The 21,765-nt window shown below is 37.0% G+C and overlaps 1 protein-coding gene and 1 long non-coding RNA gene across 20 annotated transcripts in view; one reads left to right on the plus strand and one right to left on the minus strand.

Annotated features, from left to right (window-relative positions):
* LOC129486516 (uncharacterized) overlaps nt 1-10,628 on the plus strand; it is a 69,040-nt gene extending 58,412 nt beyond the window's left edge. Inside the window, exon 3 of the long non-coding RNA XR_010121713.1 lies at nt 10,513-10,628. This is a non-coding gene — a long non-coding RNA (uncharacterized lncRNA). The remainder of the gene's footprint in view (nt 1-10,512) is intronic.
* Nucleotides 1-21,765, minus strand: part of STAU2 (staufen double-stranded RNA binding protein 2) — a 338,058-nt gene that overhangs the window by 87,210 nt on the left and 229,083 nt on the right. For 7 of the 19 annotated variants that reach the window (XM_063642824.1, XM_063642827.1, XM_055286509.2 and 4 more), the window contains one exon: nt 19,060-19,173. The exons of 6 other annotated variants lie outside the window; for them this stretch is intronic. In XM_063642824.1, coding sequence (XP_063498894.1) covers nt 19,060-19,173 — 114 coding nt within the window. Of the gene's footprint in view, nt 1-6,183; nt 11,640-17,852; nt 17,898-19,059; nt 19,174-21,765 lie in introns of those variants that run through there. 6 more of the 19 variants (XM_055286514.2, XM_055286511.2, XM_055286513.2 and 3 more) reach the window with 2 other exon arrangements.

The raw sequence follows: 21,765 nt of genomic DNA on the forward strand, positions 1-21,765 counted from the left end.
TAGACGCTCGACATGGGGTTGTCACAAACCTTCAACTGGTAAACAATGCACTTTCTGCAAGGCACAATAAAGCAAAGCACCATAAAATGAGCTATGCCTGTAATTTACCTTTTCTGGAAATTTCATATATATGTAATCATACAATATGTGGTCTCATGTCTATTTTTCATATAGCATGTTTTTGAAGTTCATCCATGTTGTAATATAGATGTAGTTCAAAATAGTGCAGAAGTTCCTTTTCATTGCTGAATAATATTCCATTATATGGATAAATGACATTTTGGTTACCCATTAACCAGTTGGTGGACATTTGAATTGTTTCCAGTTTTTGACTACTATGAATAATGCTGCTACTATTATTTATATACAAGTCTTCCTGTAAACATATGTTTATTTTTCTTAGGTAGATACTTCGAGTGAAATTGCTGGATGATGTGGTAAATTTATATTTAACTTTTTAAAGAAACTGCCAAACTATTTTCCAAAATGCTGTACATTCCTACCAGCAATCTATAAGCTTCCTATATAAAGTTTCTCCATATCATCACCAACATTTATTATGGTCTTTTTGAGTACAGTCATCTTAGTGGGGTGTGAAATGGTATGTTATCGTGATTTTACTTTGCATTTCCCTGATGGCTAATGACATTCAGCATCTTCTCAGGTGCTTATTAGCCAACTGTATATTTTCTTTGGGTGAACTGTCTGTTCATATCATTTATTCATTTTAATTGGGTTGTCTTCTAATTATTGAGATATAGGAGCTCTTTATATAAACTACATACAATTAATTAATCAAATATATAATTTGTAAATATTTTCCTCTAATCTGTGGCTTTTTAGAAAATATTTTATTTTAAAATAAATTTTTAAAAGCAGACGGTCAGAAAACATCAGTGGCTGCCAGGGGTGGGGAACAGAATAACTGCGTGGGGGTAGAGAGAAATATTTTGGGTAATGCAACTGTTTTATGTATTGATTAGTTATAGAACTATGCATTTGCCAAAATTCACAGATTGGATATTAAAAAGGGTGATTACTGAGTGTAAATCATAACTTTCTTTTTTTAAGAGAAAGATATTGAAAAGACAGGAGCCAAATATTTTCCTTATGTGAAAAAAAACAGGGTTTATGGTTTTCTCTGGTAGATAGTAAAAACAATTACTGGGGAATTATAGTAAAGAACAGTAAGATGAGAGATATCTTCAATATACAACGGGTAAAAAAATTAAGAACAATATGCTTATGCAGAGGAAATTTCTTTTTTGTATTTGAGTTGATAATCTGACCTGGAATTTTTCTCTTGGAATAAAACTGTTAGAAATGCTTACTTTTAAAATTTCACAAAATTCTCAGGTAGTAAGCAAAGCATTAGAACAATAAAGAGCTCTAAAACTAGTTCCATACAGCATTTTGACGTAAAAATATGCATAAATCTTTAATTGGAAAGTACATTTCTTTTCTTTTGAGACAGAGCTTCGCTCTCGTTGCCCAGGCTGGAGAGCAATGGCGCAATCTCGGCTCATGGCAACCTCCGCCTCCTGGGTTCAAGCGATTCTCCTGCCTCAGCCTCCCGAATAGCTGGGATTACAGGCATGTGCCACCATGCCCAGCTAATTTTGTATTTTTTTAAGTAGAGATGGGGTTTCTCCATGTTGGTCAGGCTGGTCTCGAACTCCCAATCTCATGTGATCTGCCCACCTCAGCCTCCCAAAGTGCTGGGATTACAGGCGTGCACTACCATGTCTGGCCAGAAAGTATATTTCTTTACAGTAAAAAATTAATAATATTTGGACAAATAGTCAAATTTGTACAAATAGTACAATTCAGATGTAACACACTACCTATAAACGATGTATTTAGCTAAAACTAAATATAGTTATTTACAAGAACTAATTTCAAAATATACATATATGGATGTATTAGTCCATTCTCACACTGCTAATAAAGACACACTCAAGACTGGGTAATTTATAAAGGAAACAGGTTTAACTGGCTCACAGTTCAGCATGACTGGGGAGGCCTCAGGAAACTTACAATCATGGCAGAAGGGGAAGCAAACACATCCTTCTTCACATAGCAGCAGCAAGAAGAATGAGTGCCCAGTGAAGGGGGAAGCCCCTAATAAATCCATTAGATCTCCTGAGAACTCACTCACATCATGAGAACAGGATGGGGGAAACTGCCCCCATGATTCAGTTATCTCCACCTGGTCCCTCCCACGACATGTGGGGATTATAGCAACTACAATTAAAGATGAGATTTTGGTGCCAAGCCTTATTAATGGATTTACACAATTGATATTTAGAAGCTCTTCAAATCTATTTGTAAATTTAAAAGTTAAGTAGAATCATCTCTGCCTTGCAATTGGGAGCTGCAGCAGGTCAACTGGCAGTGCCTGCCTGTGTGGGCAACGTTCTTGGTGACGACTGAAGGCAGCGTGGGCTCATCAAAGCGAGGCTGCTCTCTGGGTTCCTTCCTCTTTGGCTACTTATGGTGTCGGTGCATGAGATGCTCTATCTTATCCACAAAGGGAAACAACCTACTGGACAACTGAAAAAGTGAGGAGACTAAACATGCAGTGTTGTGCTTACTTCTAAGCAATGGAGCTAATCCAGAAAGGTCCATACCAGGCTGATAAAGCACTTCTCTTTTGGTTTAGTATTCACCTTCATTAACATCACTTTCACCATCACAGTCATTCTACCCCTCCTCCTCATCTTCTTCCCTCCTTTCCTCTTTAAGAACTTTCAGGTATTTACTAGTGGAAACTTTCTTTGGCAATAATATACCTTCAAGAAACTGAAAAATTTCTGATTCCTCTGCTGTATTTGCTAAATTACTGTTAGTGCTTTCTTCTTTCCACTGCCATGACTGTAGGAATAGATGGTTAGAGACCTAACAAAAAGTTGTGTGGCCTTGGCCAGGAGCACCTCGAGGTTGATGCACAACACTGTGGGGGAGCTCTTCATGATGACCGGATGTGGGACAGGGACAGCAAGAGGAGCCGCTGCTCCCTGCACTTATCTTTGCCCACAGCCACGTCCCCCACTTTTCCGCCCCTCCCATGTGGGTGGCAGCTGGTGCCCCACCATGAGGTGGCTCTCAATTTTCATTTTCTTAATAATGCTGTTAATGCACAAAAGTTTTAAATTTTGGTAAAGTCCAATTTACTGATTTCTTCTTGTATGGATCATGATTTTGGTGTCATATCTAAGAACTCTGTGCCTAACCCAAGATCATGAACATTTCTCCTATGGTTCTTTGAGAAGTTTTAAAGTTTTGGGTTTTACATATAAGTCTATTATCTATTTTGAGTTAATTTTTGCATATGGTATGAGGTAAGGCTCCAAATTCATCTCTTTCATATGAATATTTTATTTTCCCAGTACCCTCTGTTGAAAATGTTATTCTTTCCTGATTAAATTTCCTTGGCACTTTTATTGAAAATTGATCAAAAATAAATACAAAAGTTCATTTCTGGACTCTCAATTCTGTTCCATTGATCTACATGTCTATCCTTATTACCACTAAGTAGAGTACTGTAGTTTTACAGTAAAACTTAAAATTCAGTAGTGTAAATATTTCAATTTTGTTCTTCCTTTTCAAAACTGTTGTAGTGATTCTGGTCTCTTTGCATTTCCATATACATTTTAAGATCAGCTTGTCAATTGCTATCCCCAAAAGCCTGCTGGGATTTTGACAGGGATTATATTAAATCTACAGGTCAATTTAAGAGAAAGTGCCAGCTTAACACTAAAGGTTCATCTAATCCATGAACATTGAATATCTCTCATTTGTTTTAGATCTTTAATTTCTTTTAGCAATATTTTATAGTTTTCCATGTGCAAGTCTTGCACCTCTGTGTTTAAACTGATTCCTAAGTATTTTATTCTTTTTGATGCTATTGTGAATGAAATGGTCTTAATTTCATTTTTGGGTTTTTTTTTACCAGTATACACAAAACAACAAATTTTTGTATATTCATCTATAAATTATATCCTGTCTGTAACTGAACTTGTTTATTAGTTCTAATAGGGTGTTTGTGTGTATGTGTGTGGGGGGGTGGGTATTTCTCAGGATTTTCTACATACAGGATCACATCATCTGGAAATAAAGAACATTTTACTTCTTCCTTTCAAAGCTACATGCTGATCTATCTTGAAGTCTATGGGTGTGGGTTCTTCTGCCATCTCAAATCTGTTATTGAGTTACTCAAGTGAATTTTTCATTTCGGTTATTGTACTTTTCAACTCCAGAATTTCCATTTGACTTTTTAAATAATTTATCTTGAGATTCTTTATTTGTTGAACCATTGTTGTTATACTTTCCTTCAATCCTGGTTTTCTTTAATTCCTTGAACATATTTTAGCTGCTTTGAAGTATCTGTCTGCATAGTACATCTGAGCCTACTCAGAAACACTCGGTTTCCACTTCCACTCACTGTTTTTTCCCCCTAAATATTAGTCACCCTTTGCTTTCTTTAAATATCTTATAATTTTTTAAGCCTGAATTTTAGGTACATATTGTACTAACTCTGGATTTTTATGTTCTTCCCTCGGGATTGTTGTTCTTGCTGTGGTTTTCTTTTTTTGTTTATTAAGTTGCCTAAACTAAATCTGTGGAATCCATCTCCTTCATAGTGCATGGCTGCTTGTCTCTCTACTTCATTTTTTAAAACTTATTTTTGTTTTTATTTTTAAGCCTGATTTCTTAGGGGTCACTCCCATGTCTGCATAGCTTAGTGGTCAGCCAGTAATTAGTCAGTGGTTATGCTCAAATACCCTAAGCTAGTAAAGCTTTTACCCTCTGCCCCTGGGTCTGTGGTTGGGTTGGGGGAGCCCATTAAAAACTCAGGCAGTTTTCAAGTCTGCCCTGGCATTTACTTTCTGCCAGGCCTTTTTGCATCTTCTCTGCATATGTGCAGATTTCACAGTCATCCAGGGTGTATAGGTAGCTTGAGCCCTCTCTGATATCTCCTGCCTGTGTTTGAAGTGTTTTGGTGAGTTTATCAAGGCTCCCTACCACTGTGCCGTTTTCCCAAATCTCCCTGATAAATTTCTGGCTAGTCTGCTGACACACTGTTGGCCCCAACTAAGAATGTAACCTCAGGCTCACTGAGTTGCTAGCTGGCCTTTCTTGTCTCTTACCAAGATGTCTACTGTTACTCATAATGTTGGTGGGCATGGGGCTTTCACATTCCATTTCATACCAAGGAAGGCCACTCCATCAGTGAAACTGATGGTTTTCATGGCCTTCTTTATCCTTGTAGAACTATTGTGCTGAGTCTGCAGGTGGGGGATGGGAGCATCCCCAGGCAGAAACACCATAAAATCCCAATTAGCTTACTTGGAGCACTATAGTTTGTCTATGAATAAATGCTTCTCAATTTGTTGAGTGCCTTTTATCAATTTTCAGAGTCCTAAAGTTGCTGTTTTTGACACTTTTGTCTACTTCTATTGCTGTTTTTTGGAAAGGGAATTTGTTCAGCTCTCACTCTGTTCTCTTGGTAGTCTACCTTTAGAACTATTGTTAAGAGCTTTTTTTCCCTCTTTCATACTTAGCTGGTCATCAAGGCCTGCTGATTTTTTCTCTGCAATGTCTCTTTAGGAGAGATGCTGCTTTCCTTGCCATTTTCAGAGTCACACCCATCAAGGTGATCAGTATCCATTCCTATATTCCTATGATAGAAGCCTTCCTCCCCATCACAGTCAGTTCTGCATCTGGCTGCTAGATTGATCTTATAGACACCAGCATAATCACATCCCTTGTTCCTGAATGAAGAACGGCTCTTTGTTGCAAAGAACATAAATTTCATACTGCTCAGCCTACCTTTCAAGAATGTATTCAACTGCCTTGATCTCATGTACAATCATTTATGTCTGGAACTCCCACCAAGTTGAGTTTTTCTATCCCCACATATTCTTTGTCAACTTCCATTTTTCTACCTTTTCTCATGCTGTTTCCCCTATGTGGAATGTCCTTATAATCTGCCTTTCAATTTTTGGTCCATCAACTCCTAAAAGAAGCTTAATCAGATTAATTCTTCTGTTCTTGATCATTCCTATACACCATAGCTCTTCAGTATTCATATGTAGATTTTTAAAACATTTCAGGCACAAAATCATACTGGTTTGTGATTGGTCCTCAATTGTTTCTGTATGTGTTTTATTTTTTCTCTAACTTTTTTTTTCCTTTTTAAGGATTTATTTTTTAGAACAGTTTTAGATTCACAGCAAAATTGAGCACAAGTTACAGAGACTTCTCATATAACCCTTGTCTCCAGCTTTTAATTATAATCAATTTAGGACTTTATTTATTTACAAAACAGAAGATACTTCTTAGCATCTAGTACAGTGGTGGACATGCAGCTGGTGGCTAAAACATGACTGTTGAGTGAATAAAATGTTTCTTGATCTTCAATGAAAATTCTAAAAAATCTTTGAAAATGAACACTTTTGGATTTTTTTCCTGAAGACCTTAGCTCTTACATATACCTCTGAAAGCAGCAGTAGTATTAAAACTATTTAATAGTGTGCCATGAAAACTGAAAATAAAATTGGACAAGAAAACAGAGTCCTGAAAACCGCTGGGCCAAATAATGACCTATTAGTTCCTAGACCATGGGGAAGTCCCAGAGGTCCTGGACATGAGGCCATGAAGGCAGGGGGTGAAGAATGAGGTAGTAGCTATTTGTCATGTGGAATGAAAGTATTTAAACATTTTAACAATTGACACAACAGTATCAGGGGACAGCCTGAATGTCGGTTCTGCCAGCAAGTAGACTGATACTCTCTGGATTTCATAATGGCTATAGAATATCTATAAAGTAGAATTCTGTCAACCTTCAGCAGTTTTGGATTTGGAGAGAAATATGAGAATAAGTCCCTGAAATGTAAAGTGCAGACAAGAATAGTCAGAAGCCAGTGTCAAGGATCAGTTAAACAGCACAAGATCATAGAGTACAGAAGTACCATAGGCCAAGACAAACCAATAGTGGAGACCCTAGGTAAGTAACCAGAAGTCAGAGTTCAAATTAAGTAGGTGGAACAAGCCAAACAGATAGGAAATTCTAGGTGAGGATCCCAGCAAACAGTTGTCTAGGAAGCAGAAATGCATGGATAAGGAGACTCTGACTTCAAGGCAACCTTCTCTCTGTGCTGAAAAAATTTTTCTCTCTTTTTTTTTTGGGACAGGGTCTCACTCTGTCGCCCAGGCTGGAAAGCAGTGGTGGCTCACTGCAACCTCCACCTTCCAGGTCTTCAGCATATCAGTCTTTTAGAGTAAGACATTTAAGTGTAGGTCTTGATAGGGCAGTGACTCTTTTTTTTTTTGGAAACGGAGTCTCGCTCTGTCACCCAGGTTGGAGTGCAGTGATGTGATCACGACTCATTGAAGCCTCAAACTCCCAGGCTCAAGCAATCCTGCCACCTCAGCCTCCTGAGTAGCTGGGACTATAGGCACACACCACCATGCCCAACTAATTTTTTTTTTTGGTATTTTCTGTAGAGATAGGGTTTTGCCATGTTGCCCAGGTTAGTTGCAAACTACTGGGCTCAAGCAGTCTGCCCGCCTTGGCCTCCCAAAGTGCTGGGGTTACAGGCACAAGTCACCATGCCTGACCTAGAGCAGTGACTCTTCTTACCAAACAGTAGAAACCCTGACCTAGGTTTGCTGGTAGCATTATCACTGTTTCATCTATGGAGGGTAACAGAACACATTTTTTTTTTTATCACTACCTTGCCCTTAAAATTTAATTTCACATATTTTAAATATTTGGGGGTTTAACAATGCCTTCAAATTTCTTCCATCAGAGGATGCAAAAGAGAAGCCAATTAACTAAAGAGTATTTAAAAAAATATGTAATCTAAAAAGGCATTCAGTGCCAACTTAGAAACAAAGAGAGCAGGCCAAATAACTATTAGCAATGAAAGAATAATATTGAAAATTTTGAAAAATAACCAGTAACTGGTTTGTCTAAAAAGGAATTTGGACATGGGGAGAGGCATGACTTAATTGAAGGTTATTGCTAAGGGAGAGAAGGTTACAGCTTTTCAGTTTTAAATAGTGTAACAAATCATACACAACACCATAATTTAAGTTTATGAGGAAGGTAATACTCTTTAGGTTGTAAAAGTGACCTTCAGTGGGCAATAATGCTCTCAAATCCGTGGCCTAGGGAACTATATTCCATTGATCATCACTTTAAAAAAGTCTATATAGGCAACAGTTTTCCACTATAACTTTCACATCTATTTAGCAATTATATACATATAGTATTTATTGGTTTAATAATGTATCTGGTTTGATTAATTAGTAGTGAACTGTTAACAGAAACGTTTTTAGAATATTTCCCCAATGATCTTCAAATCAGCATCAAACATAGAGGCATACAGAATAGTAGGAATAGTAAATTCCTACCTAAATATTTTTAATTTAGAGGGGACACTAAGAATTAGAATACTGAATTTAAAATGAAGAAACTGGGCAGGCATGATGGCTCATGCCTATAATCTCATCACTTTGGGAGCCTGAGGTGGAAGGATCAATTGAGCCCAGGAGTTCAAGACCAGGCTGGGTAACTAAGAAAAGAAAAGAAGAAAAAAGAAAAGAAAAGAAATTAGCTTATTAGGTGTGCTGGCGCGTGCCTGTAGTCCCAGCAATTCAGGAGGCTGAAGTGGGAGGATCACTTGTGCTCAGGAGTTTGAGGTTACAGTGAGCTAAGATTGTGCCACTACACTCGACCCTGGGCAATAGAAAGAGTTCTTGTCTCAATAAATAAAAAATAAAAAATAAAAATAAAAATGAAGGAACTACTGATAAGCAGCATATATGCAGGTCCAAAACTGAACAAAACTTACTAGAAAATCTAGAAAACACTTTGGGTTCTATTTATACTTTGTCTCCTATGAGATCATGAACATCAAATTATCTTCAGAGATAAACTGTTATGAAACACCAAGCTACAGATAAACTGAGGTACAGATTAAATAACCACACTTTTAGTCTTTTTTAGTGTGAAAAGTTAGGTTTTTTAAATTATAAAATTTCACACTTTTTGCCGATTAAAATAGCTGTTATTCATCATTTCAGGGAAAAAAAAAGTGGGAGAAGGAAAGCAGTAAGTAAGTTCGTGGGTTTTGACTCTAGTCCAAAATTGTTTTATAGCTCAAATTAATAAGTCACTTGTGTGCACAATATCACTGGATATATGCAACCTCTCAGAAATGTGGTTATGCTGTTCTAAGCATATATGAAATTATAAGTCAGTTATAAAATACACAATATTCAATCTTCCCACTAGCTTCCCCTATAACTCACTGTTGGTTCTGGAAACTGCTTATACATCTGAAATGAAAAAAGTGAAAGATCACTATGGAAATAGCAGAATATTCTTTATTACTTAAAAAAAAAGTTCAGCTCAGAAGTGTTTCTAAATGGAATTTCAGCAAGGAGAGAAAAGTAACCTTTGCCATAGGCAAACTTTCTTTTAACGCTCTGATAAATACTGATGAAGATAGACTTATTTATTATTCCTTCAGAAAATAAAATTGGTTTCCACTGCAGAGTAAATAAATTCAAAATTCATAGTCAAGTCTAATTGTGCTATAAAATAGGCAATATTTCCAGAAAACTGGCTTCTTTCCAAAAGAGAATGGACTCTGAATAACCATGTTTAAGGCAATATTTGATACAAAATTCAGAAGGTGAATTTTTAAGGCTTCTTCCTTCTAATCCTAGGATTGAACTAGCAAACTTTTCCTGTAAAAAGACAGATAGTAAATATTTTAGGACTTGCAGGCAATAAGGTCTCTGTCGTAACTACTCATATCTGTGATCATAGTGTGAAAGTGGCCATAGGCAATACCAAAATAATGGTTGTGGTTGTGTCCCAGTAAAGCTGTATTTACAGGCACTAAAATTCAAATTCCATATAATTTTCACATGTCATGAAATACTATTTTTCTTGTGATATTTTTCAGCCATTTCAAAATGTAAAAGCCATTCTTAGTTCAGGTGGTGGGCTGAATCTGACTCACAGGCCATAGTTTACTGACTCTTGTTTTTGTCCAGAGTCTATTTTTAGTCTATTATTTAGATAGAATAATATCTATCCTGTGGTGAGAAGCTCCTGGTGACTTTTCCTGCTGTAATTTTTTTTTTAAGATATGATTAAATTCCTTAACTATAAGATATAATTTGCATAAAATGAAAATTGTATATAATAAAGTTAAATGTCAGCAGAAGACATTTTAGTTCTAAAATCAAGGGACAAGTTTCGGAGGGAGGACACATTTTGAAATATAAAAAAAAAAAAAAAATCAACAAATACGAAAGCACTTTACCAAAGCAAACATTAAAGTTGATGTTCATTTTTAATATATATGTCTTAGCACTCTAATTCATAAAAAGTAAACAAAAATCAAGTTATATTTTGAATTTTGGCAGCTCCAGGACCTCCTGGAAGTTGCCAGTGGCAGTGATTATACCCAATCTTTCCACACCCCACAGCACTCGGCGCTGCTGATGTACAGAGCAAGCAAAGCCGCTGAAGCTCAAAACCTGCACTGAATCTATCTCAAACAAAGAATGCCAGGACCCACTGCAGCGACCCCTAGGATGATGACATGGAATCTGTTATTATGCAATGTCACTTAAGTATGTCTTTTATATTAATAAAAAACTTCGTCTTGGTAAATTCTTGCTCAAACCTATGATGTCTCTTTAGATTCTGAGGAATGCAGTCATGAATGACATTATTCAGTGAATAGTGACTTGTATACTAATAAGGAGGCTGCCCCTGGTACTTGAAGAAAGTAATTTAGGACACCATGAAAAATGTACTCATATGCATAATACGTTAGAACAACGAAAAGTTACAAACAGAGAAAAGAACTAATGGAGATATATAATGGATTCCTAAGGCCAATTACATGTATTTACAGCATGTGCATACACCAAGATCAAGCTCTGGGATTCTTTCACAAAAAAATGTCCTTATAGGGCCACCACTAGAAAAAGCTTACTAGGCCAAACATTCTATTTCTCTCACTAATTTTACCAAATGAATTCTACCAAACCTAAGTCATTCTAATTTTCTTAGAAATTCAATTTAATCCCATCATATAAACATATATCAAGTGCCTCGTAAGTGCAAGAGCATAAACACTGGGAATACTGAGGTGAGCAAAACTCTGCCCTGTATCTCAAGGAGATAACTGCCCAGTGGGGTAGACCAACATGAAGAGATCTTGGGAGACAGTTTGATAAGTTTAACAATGGGATAATGTACAAAGTACAGATAAGGCACAAAAGAAGCAGAGTTTTAACTCTCTCTTGGTTTGGGGAAGCTATTGACTGGAGTGACATCTTGGTTGAATCTGACAGAACAATTAAAATTCCCCTATGAGCAACGAGAGAATGGGCCAGACAGAGGGAACACACATGCAAAGATACAGATATAAGAGCATGAAATGTGGTAACTCAGGACTGCTAAAGCATAAAGCGTGGGTATAAGTTAAGTACAGGGTGAATGGTAAAAGAAGAGATCGGAGACATAGGCAAAGAACCAAATCACAGTCTCCTGAAATTTCATCCTGTAGACTTGTGCATCCAACACCCATGTGGCTACTGAGCACCTGAAATGTAATAGTTTTAAATCGGATGTATTATAAGAATAAAATACATACCAGATTTCAAGTATCAAAGAATAGTATCTCAATAATCTTAAAAGTTGATATGTTGAGGTGATATTTTAGATATATTGGGTTAAATAAAATGTATTATTACAATTAATTTTAACTGTTTGACTTTTAAAAATGCGGCTACTAGAAAATTTACAATTACGTATGTGACACTTGATCCCTTATGTAGTAGTCCTTGTGGTTGATTCCTCAACAACTACTTCACCCCAAGCATTTAAACCAGAAGCGGTTACTTCTCCTGCCAGCAACTGGTGTAGAAATGGGCACATGACCAACCCAACCCCGGCTTATAAATTGAGGGAAAGATAGCCGGAGGGGTCCCTGGTACAGATGTCTTTGCCCAGGACACAAGAAGATCAGCTCTCTCCTTCTGGACGTGGTTACACTGTACACAACACAGAGAACTCCTGTGGCTATCTTTCTGAGTCAGAGGATGAAGTGGAGGACGGCAGAGCTAAGAAATGGGAATAACCTGAGTCCTTGCTGACATCATTGAGCTGCTTTATCAACCAACCCTGGAGCTCACCCTTCCTTTGAACTTCCTGTTATGTGAGATAATGAGGTTCGTTATTATTTAAGCCAGTATGAGTCAGGTTTTCTGTTACTTATAGCCAAAAGCATCCTGGCTGATACACTCCATTAGACCATAATTACCTCAAGGGCAAGGGAATACAGATACTATCACTTAAGACCATCTCGTACTGCAAAAGTTCTGTACATAGTCTACAATCAATATATTATTGTTGTGATAATGTATATTGGGGTAATATGTGGGAAGGCTTTCCCTTTCTTAGTTCTAAAATACCATTAGCTGTAAGACATTACAGCCTAATGACTCAGGCGAGGAGAATTTTAATTAATCAGAGAATAACCTACAAGCAGAACTTAATCAAAAATAGAATACTCATTAGATTTGGAAATTGTTACACTTCATGAATGTCCTTTCATTAGGAGGCCTGACTTGAATCCTAGTCAAAGCATACACATTGGAAACAATTCAGCTTAATTTTACTAATCTGGACATAAACCCTTAAAGGTGATTTAGCAAATATACAACTGCTAGAGTTTATACCTCATTATTCTGAGAATTAAGCAAAATAATGTATGGAGAGCCTAGCACATATGTATATGTATGTATATGGTAAACATACTACATATAGATTTGGTTCTTGCTTATTTTCTCTTGTAGAATTGGATTTTTATTCAAAATACAAATGGTTCCCAACTTAAAATGATTCAACTTATGATTTTTTGACTTTAAAATGGTGATACACGTTCAGAAGGAACTGTATTTCCAATTTTGACCTTCTCCTGGGCTAGTAATATACCGTACTCTCTTAAGATGCTGGGTGGCAGCAGCAAACTGTACCTTCCAGTCAGCCACTTGATCATGAGGAAAAACAACTAATGAGGTAGGCTAGGCTAAACTATGATGTTCAGTAGGTTAGGTGCATTAAATGCATTTTCAACGTATAATATTTTCAATTTAGATGGGTTGAAGAGCATTTGTAATGTATGAAATATGCAGTCATTTACTCTATGTGGTAATCTTGCTTTTGTTGACTAGAAGTCAGATTACAGTAAATACTAATATACATATGCTAAACTTCATTGGCTAGTTAATGCTTGGTTAGGTGGTTGATTTACTAATTCATTCTTTCATGTATATGAAGCAAGTAAGTTCAAGATCTAACCTCAACACAATAAGGTAGGCAGCAATAAAACTATCAACTAGAAATTAGAAGCTATAGTGTTTTTACTAAGCTACATCTACTTACCCAATCTTTGTGGGATTTGGTGATATTGACAATGCAATCAGAATGAAGATGAATAAAAAGAAAACAAAGATAGGGAAGGAAGTTTATGACTTTGGGGCTGTAATTAGAAGGTAACTAATGTAATTAAAGGAGACAGGAAAAGATACTTAGTAACATCTAAAAGTGATGAGGAAACATGTAGAAAGGGTGTCATGACAGAGTCAAGAATAATACTTAGTGAGTTATATCAAGCTAGGAGATTACAAAACCCTCCTGAACTATCACTAAGTATGCTGCTTTTAATAACATACACTAACCAATACAACCAACTTCCAAATAGGATATGCTGAAGAATATTGAGCAAAACCCTCACCAGCTCAATCTTAAAAAATAAATGACTGACAAGTTCGAAATTTCATAAGACAATTGGCTCAGCAAGGACTAAGACTGTAAATCAGTGACCTTTGTATGCACTAGTGTCTAAAGGAGTATTCCTACACACAGTTGTTCACAGCTCATGTTTGCTGAGAAATCTGTATCTGAAGATTTAAGCTGTTTTTGTTCTGGACAATTAAACTAATTTGAGTGTGAATTTCTAATATCATATTTGTTGTGATGAATAAGGTAAACATGAGAATGTCAAAACATTCTCTCCAAGACACCACGAGGACCTCCAGGCAAACCCAGCCAGAATGACTGCCCACTGTCTGGATGAGAATTCAGAGTTTCAGGATGGGAAACTCTGGCCTACAGACGTCTTCCCTAAAGCCAGACAGGAATGGGCTTAGACTACTTTTTGTAGACTGATAATTACTTTAAGAAGTCTGGGCCAGGTGCAGTGGCTCACGCCTGTAATCCCAGCATTTTGGGAGGCTGAGGCGCACGGATCATGAGGTCTGGAGTTCGAGACCAGTCTGCCCAACATGGTGAAACCCCGTTTCTACTAAAAATACAAAAATTAGCTAGGTGTGGTGGCGTGCACCTGTAATCCCAGCTACTCAGGAGGCCGAGGCAGGAGAATCACTAGAACCCGGGAAGTGGAGGTTGCAGTAAGCCAAAATTGCACCACTGCACTCTAGCCTGGGTGACAGAGCAAGACTTTGTCTCCAAAAAAAAAAAAAAAAAGAAAAGTCTGAAGCAGGCCTTAACTAATCACTGGCATTTGGAGAAGCTTGAAACCAGGCTATGGGTTAAATTTAGTGCATTCCAAGGTGGAGCCAACACACCAAGAGAGCACAGGAGAGGCAAGAGGACGGCATCCACATTTCCTCAGAATCAGGACTGCATGAGTAGGTGATAAAGCAATGAATCTGGCTGTTTTTTTTAACATTAGGCTTAATCTAGTATTATCTATATACAGTAAAATTTACCCTTTTTAGAGTGTAGTTCAGTGACTTTGACAAATGCAGTCATGCTTCTACCACCACAATTAAGATGTAACACATTTCCATTACCTCCCAAAATTCCCTCATGATACTTTGTAGTTAATCCCTCTCCATACCCCTAGCCCCTGCAACCACTCATCTGTTTTCTAACCCTATAATTTTGATTTTTCCAGAATGTCATATAAATGGAATCTATAGTATGTAGCCTTTCGAATGGTTTCTTTCACCAACCATCATGTAACTGACAATAAGGCCAGTGAGCCTGGGACACAACTGATGAACTGGAAAGTGGTAGGAATTGAAGTTGGAGAAGTGGAGGGGGCCAAATCATATAGGAGTTTGTGTGCCATGGCTAAATTTTTTGCATTTTATAGGAGGTGTGATGGGAAGCCATTGGAAGGTTTTGTGTAGTTGAGTAAGGTAATCAGATTAATTTTTCACACCTATAATCCCGGCACGTTGGGAGGCTGAGGTGGGAGGATTGCCTGAGCCCAGGAGGCTGAGGCTACAGTGAGTTGTGATTGTGCCACTGCACTCCAGCCTGGGTGACAGAGCAAAACTCTGTCTCAAAATAATATGTGAAAGAAAGAAGAGAGTGGAACAAAGGTAGAAAAAATGAGGCTAATTTAGAGGCTGCTGCAGTCATCTGGGTTAAAAATGATAGTGACTTAAACTAGAATGGTAAAATTGGAGGTGGTGAGAAGCAGTCAGGTCAGAGACATAATTTAGAGGAAGAGATGCTGGGACAAGGTGTAGCATGTGAGGGGGACTAGGGGTTCAAGGAAAGCTCCAAGGATGGTCTGAGCAACAAGGTAATGATGGTAACATTCACTGGGACAGAGGAAAGGACAGAAGAGGTAGGAGCAGGCATGGTAGGGAGGAGCAGGCATGGTAGGGGGATGCAGGGAACAAAGAGTTCCATAAATTTGGACATCATCAGCATATAGATGGTATTGAATCTTTCCCCTGATCATTTTGCATATCCATATCAACTTCTGATAGAGAAATTTCAATTAACAGTCTCTGTCCTGTTACCCTTTAATACAGCAAGTGAATGCACCAGGTAATGTATTCAATTTCCACTTCACTAAGTTTCTAGAGTCACATTTTTAAAAAATAAGAAGATAAGCTATAAAGGCTCAAGTCTAGAGAGCTCTTCCATATCTTGCCTTTGTTTTCCACACAGGTAAGAACAACCTGAGTTTCATAAGAAGGACCACTCCCAAATTTCATATATATACTTTTTTTCTCAGAATACCAATTCTGTTTGGTCAACTGCATTGGGCCAAATAGATTATGAATATAAACTTTAAAAAAATGATTACAATTTTTCTTGCTTTAAAATGTTTCCCTGTTTACTAGCATTTACAAATTAATGGGTGAAAAAGCATTTAGTAGTCCAAGTTTTCCAACTTATGAGATCAAGTTGATGCTGCTACGGTGAAGGAGTACCTTTTGCTTAGACAGACCCTTAGGTTGGGGAGAAGGTAATGGCAACATAATGTAGAAAAGCCAGAGGGTGTGAAGTGGGGATTTACTTTGTGTCTCCCTTCCCCAGGGAGCCCAATTATCCAAGAACAAGACAGGAGCAGTGATCACACCACCCACTTTGCACCTCCTAGGCCACTGCAATAGTGTTTGATGTACCGGATGATTATTCCTGTCCATCATTTATTCCAGTCATTTATTCATCTACCAATTTGACCATCATCAACACATTTCCCGAAAGTTTCTATCTTAAAATTTCATGCAAATTTGTCATCTATAAAATTGTATTTGCTTTAATATAAAAATGTCTTAATTTATCACTGAGTGCAGTTGACATTCAGTTAGATATAGTGAGACCACTATGTACAGTCATGCAGGTGTACACTGCACACCTCAATGGGGTGCCTTCACACTGCAGTTATTGTGGATTTATTACAAAAATTTTCTGTCAGACGGCAGTAAAATGCCTTGAGGAAGAGGCACTTGTTTTTTCTAATTTGTAAAGCTGTCATATGGGTGAACTCAAACTGAACTTTGAGTACCTTAGCATAGGAACTTGGCATAAGCCCGAACTAGCCTCATTATCTTATATGTGAAGAAGCCAAGTCCCAAGAGGTGAAGAAACAAGGTCCCAAAGCTAGTTTAAAGCAAAATTGCATTTGATCCCAGTCTGCACTCTCACTCCAGCGTTACAGCAACATGCCACCTCTGTGAACAGTGGGTTGCTCTTTTCAGAGGTGTGGGTTACTGATGTGCTCTTTCATTTCTTTGCTCAGCCTTAGAAGAGACCTTTCCAAGATAGGTATCCCATGCTCCTTTTGACATCTGCCTCTACCATGAGTGGATACATAGATAGATATAAAGTTAGCTACACTGTACATGCCCAGTATTCAAAAAGGTGAAGTTGCTAGACTAAGCTCCATGAGAGCAAGAACCATGTCTGACATTCTCCTCATGTATCCTTAGCACCTAGCACACAGTCAATTTATACTTTATACAAGGAAATGTAATACTCTTCTGTAAGCTAATTTAGGCCATGCCCCTCAGGTTCCTACTGCACTCTCTTCTACAGCTAGGGCATATGTCAACGTAAAACCCTGAGAAGCACTGGAGTGGTCTCTAAGCTGCTTTCCATATTAATATGCTACAACTGTTTATTTTTGGTTGGGCTCATTCAACCTGGATCAGGAAGATCAGTTATAGAATCATAACAGCACTGGAGTGGATCTTGTAAGTCATATAACCCAACGCCTTCATTTAACATAACCAGGAAACAGAGTTGCAAGAAGTAACAGAATCCGTCCAGGTAGCTGCAGCAAACCTATACTATGGTTCATTCCTAAAACTCAGATTTTCTGACCACCAATTACATGATCTTCCCTAAATATCACAATACTTCCCCACCAATGAATGAATAATGATTGGAAACAAACAATATCAGAGACATCGTGAACTAGAAAGGTATGTCCTTAAGAATGTTTTCCAAAGTCTTGTTTGAGTTGGGCAATGACAAATCATGAGTTTGAGAAGATAGACTATTTATTCTTTCCAAGCAAGAGGTACTAGTGAGATAGAAGAAAAGAAGATTAGTTAGGTAAGACTATTAGAAGTCCTCAAATTTACTGAAAAACGGATATAAAGCTGGATTATAGTTGTTCTGTACATGAATGGTTAATTTAGAAAGCATAACTGGTTAGTCATACAGAAAACATGTATGTCTATTTACTCTGACTCCAAGCCAGAAATTCTGTGATTTAGGACATTAAGGTGATTATTTTAATGAAAAATATGTATTCTCTTGTAAACAGGATGTATTCTCAAGCTGCTATCTAAACAATAAAAGGAATTTATTAAGAAACAATACACTTTTCAGATTTTTAGCTTTATTTCAGAAATAAACCTTTAAAAGTAAAAACAATACTGGAACTTTATTTTAATAATATCCCAAGTTATGGGACTAAGTTGATGGTTCTGAAAGTTTACACAGTTGTTCTGTATACAGTCACGTGCTGCATGATGACGTTTTGGTCAATAACAGACCACAAATATAATGGTGCTCCCAGAAGGTTACAACACTATGTTTTTACTGTACATTTTCTACGTTTAAATATACAGATACCATTGCATTACAATTGCCTATGGTATTCAGCAAAGTAACATGCTGTACACGTTTGTAGCCTGGGAGCAGGAGGCTTTACCACATAGCCTAGGTGTGTGGTAGGCTCTAGTATTTAGGTTTGCGTAAGTACATTCTGTGATGCTTGCACAGCAACAAAATCACCTGATGATGTATTTCTCACAACATATCCTTGTCATTAAGTGATGCATCACTGTACATTCTATAATACAAAACTCTTTTTAACAGAGCCAAATGAGTATATTACAGCAAGACTCCAGTGTTATCTGTATTGTTTTGTTGACCCTTCCTCTCATATATAACTATTAAAGATAAAAATAACCTGTGGGACAACTATTTCTTTCTTATAAAATAATTCTATATTTAAAATAATAATGAACTGCAAACAAGAAGTCTAAAATAATTTAAACCTACTATGATATCAATTTCCCAACACAAACAATTTTGATTTTTCAAGTCTAGTAGATGGTGCTAGCGGATAATGTACTAAGGAAAGCAAAGCTGCATGTGCGCACATAGCTTCCATTTTGATGGCCTTCCATTTCCGAGCTGGGCCATAACACAGCAAAATGGCAGTGGCATTATACCTGATCATGGCTGGCTTCAATGGAGCTTCCAATAGCATGGAAAGTCATCTGCACAGGGGCTAATGTCAGACAGGTCACACACTCTTTGCCACTTTGTCTATCACAGTAGTGAACCTATAACAGAACACACGCAATCCACTGAACACCATTTTCAGAGGGGACAAGATATAATAGGTCCTTTTTTAAAGGGTCTAGATTTCAGGAAAATTCAAATAATTTACACAGAACACACTTTAAATATTTAAAACCTTATTGAACCCCTTCAATATCTAGGACTTGAATTGAATCTATTAATTCCATCTTAAGTCTTTTTGAGGATTTAAGGGAGTTTAGGAAATGCTATGCAAAGTGCTTTTACATTATAGCTAGTAGAAAAATTCACAACTAAATACTATACCTATCTTTCAAGTCCAGCTTTTTATAATACATGATCCATAAAGGGCTCAAGCATAAGCGTTAAGTCAAAGTTCATCTGATTCTAATGTTACTTTGTCAACCTGAATTTTCTCTCTCTTTGACTCCATGTGTATGTGACTGCCACATAATTGGTACTGACACTCTTCTATTTCTACAGTATATAGTCCCTACAAAACCACTGTTGAATATATATCACTATATCATGTTCTGTTTGAAATTGTGACATTATAATCAAATTGAATTACATTGAAATGATTTGTAATGTGCAGACCAAAATAAAATGGTCACAATATTATCTTTCATTTAGTTAAATACAACTAACCATTATTAAAGCCACATGTAAGACACTCCACATCAGAGGTAGGGTACATGGGGGAAGAGTTTGAGTCCATCTTCCTATTAAGAAAATTTCCATCCTTCCATTTATCCACCGTCAAAAACTTCCAGGTTTTTAAAATTGTAAGCTAATAAAGTAAAAAGGGCATCACTTTTGTAATAAAATTAATGAAAATATGCCTATAGAATAAAATAGGGTTCCTATTATATTAGAGAGAAAATTGGTTTTATTAGCTATAACTTGCTCAATTTGTTAAATGTGTACAGATTTAGGATAAAGGCTTAAGTGAAAATCTTGAATTTGTGAGGAAGAAAATTAAAACACATACCTGAGTTAGTTCCTTGTCTTGGTTTTTATTCAATACCTGAGTTACTTCCTTGTCTTGGGTTTTATTCTAATTGCTGCATAATGTCCATATATTTTTATTGCAGAATATGGCCTACGTTTATTTTATCATGTATAATATGTATCTGACTGAAAATTACAATATGAGCCCTAGTCTAATGGCTTAATAATTCAAGTTTTTTAAACCAGTAGGGTTGTTAAGAATGGCCATCATTTTCCCTGGAGGTAGGGAAACTCCCTCCTGGGAATCTATAAAAGTAGTTTAGAGCTCAAATCAAGCCAACATAAAAGGCTTATTCCCAAAGTACTATAAAGATTTTGTTATAAAAAATATTTTTACCAAGTTAACCTTGGGGAAAAAGGTTTGACAACAGTTCTAATTCACCATCCTACACTTCCTGAGCAAATTAAAAGCTCAGTCAATGTATACGAGTTCAAGAATGTGGAAGTGTTGTTTACTACGCAGCAAGTAGGTATAAGGGGAAAAATGAAACTTATCACATAACAGGTTTATGTAAAAGCTAATAAATGCTGACACCAAAATAATAGCAACAGTTCACAACCATTTATGGCATGGTTAAACTATTATGTCTGATATAGTGCTATTATAAAACATGCTCTTTTAAAATTTAATAAAATATAATTACCCTTTCGACACCAACTGAAAGTCTGTATGAAAGACATGACAATCTCCTAAATATACAGTGACAGTAAACACACTTCTATGTCAGCTGACTTAATGTAGCTCTATTCTTTCTCCTAGAGAAATGAAAACTAGAAAGGACAAAAATAGGACAATTGCAGTCAAAAAAATAAACTTTAAACTTCGTTTCCATCAGTGACTCAGATACCATTAATGAGAGATATAACTTTTCTCTCACCTGTATACAATTCACTGCGAAGCCTGCAAGTACTAATAAAACATTGTGTCCTACAGACATTCAATATTAGTGTGTTTACATATATAACTCATATATGAAAGATAAATGTAAAGGTGCAAGTTAGCACACAGCTCCAAAGATGTCACAGCACCCAATGATGTGACAGAGACTGCTAGTTGTCCTCCAAGATTCTTCCACAGTAATTCTTAGCCAGGCACTTGGAAGCTCAGAACAAAGACCATATTTCCCAGGCCCCCTTGCAACTGGCCATATGACTAAGTAGACTGTAAAAGAAAGAATTATGTGGCAGCTTCCTGAAAACTTTTAAAAGAGATTTCAAGTGCGTGCCTTTTGCTCTTTTTTACCCATTTTGCCAATCTGCTCTTTGGAGTATAGATATTATCATCTTGACCATGAGGACAAAGGCCAAAACCTAGATGAGAGTAGTGAGTTGGAAGGGACCTGGGTCCATGAGGACTTCATGGAACAGAACCATCATGCCAGCTGTAGCCTGCAAGCTTATGGACCTTTAAGTGACAAAAAAAAAATCTCTATATTGTTTAAGCCACTGGGCTTTTTATCACTCACAAAAGAACCTAATCTCAGTGAGACTTTCTCCTATTGGCCTAGAATTGACACCAAGACTCATGGCCAAAACCAAAAGAAGCTCTAGAGAGCTGCCAACATTTAGGGCTAGGCTTTCTCCTGAACCCCCTTGTAAAAGTC

Source organism: Symphalangus syndactylus, chromosome 7 (genome assembly GCF_028878055.3).
Source record: "Symphalangus syndactylus isolate Jambi chromosome 7, NHGRI_mSymSyn1-v2.1_pri, whole genome shotgun sequence".
NCBI classification, from domain to species: domain Eukaryota; kingdom Metazoa; phylum Chordata; class Mammalia; order Primates; family Hylobatidae; genus Symphalangus; species Symphalangus syndactylus.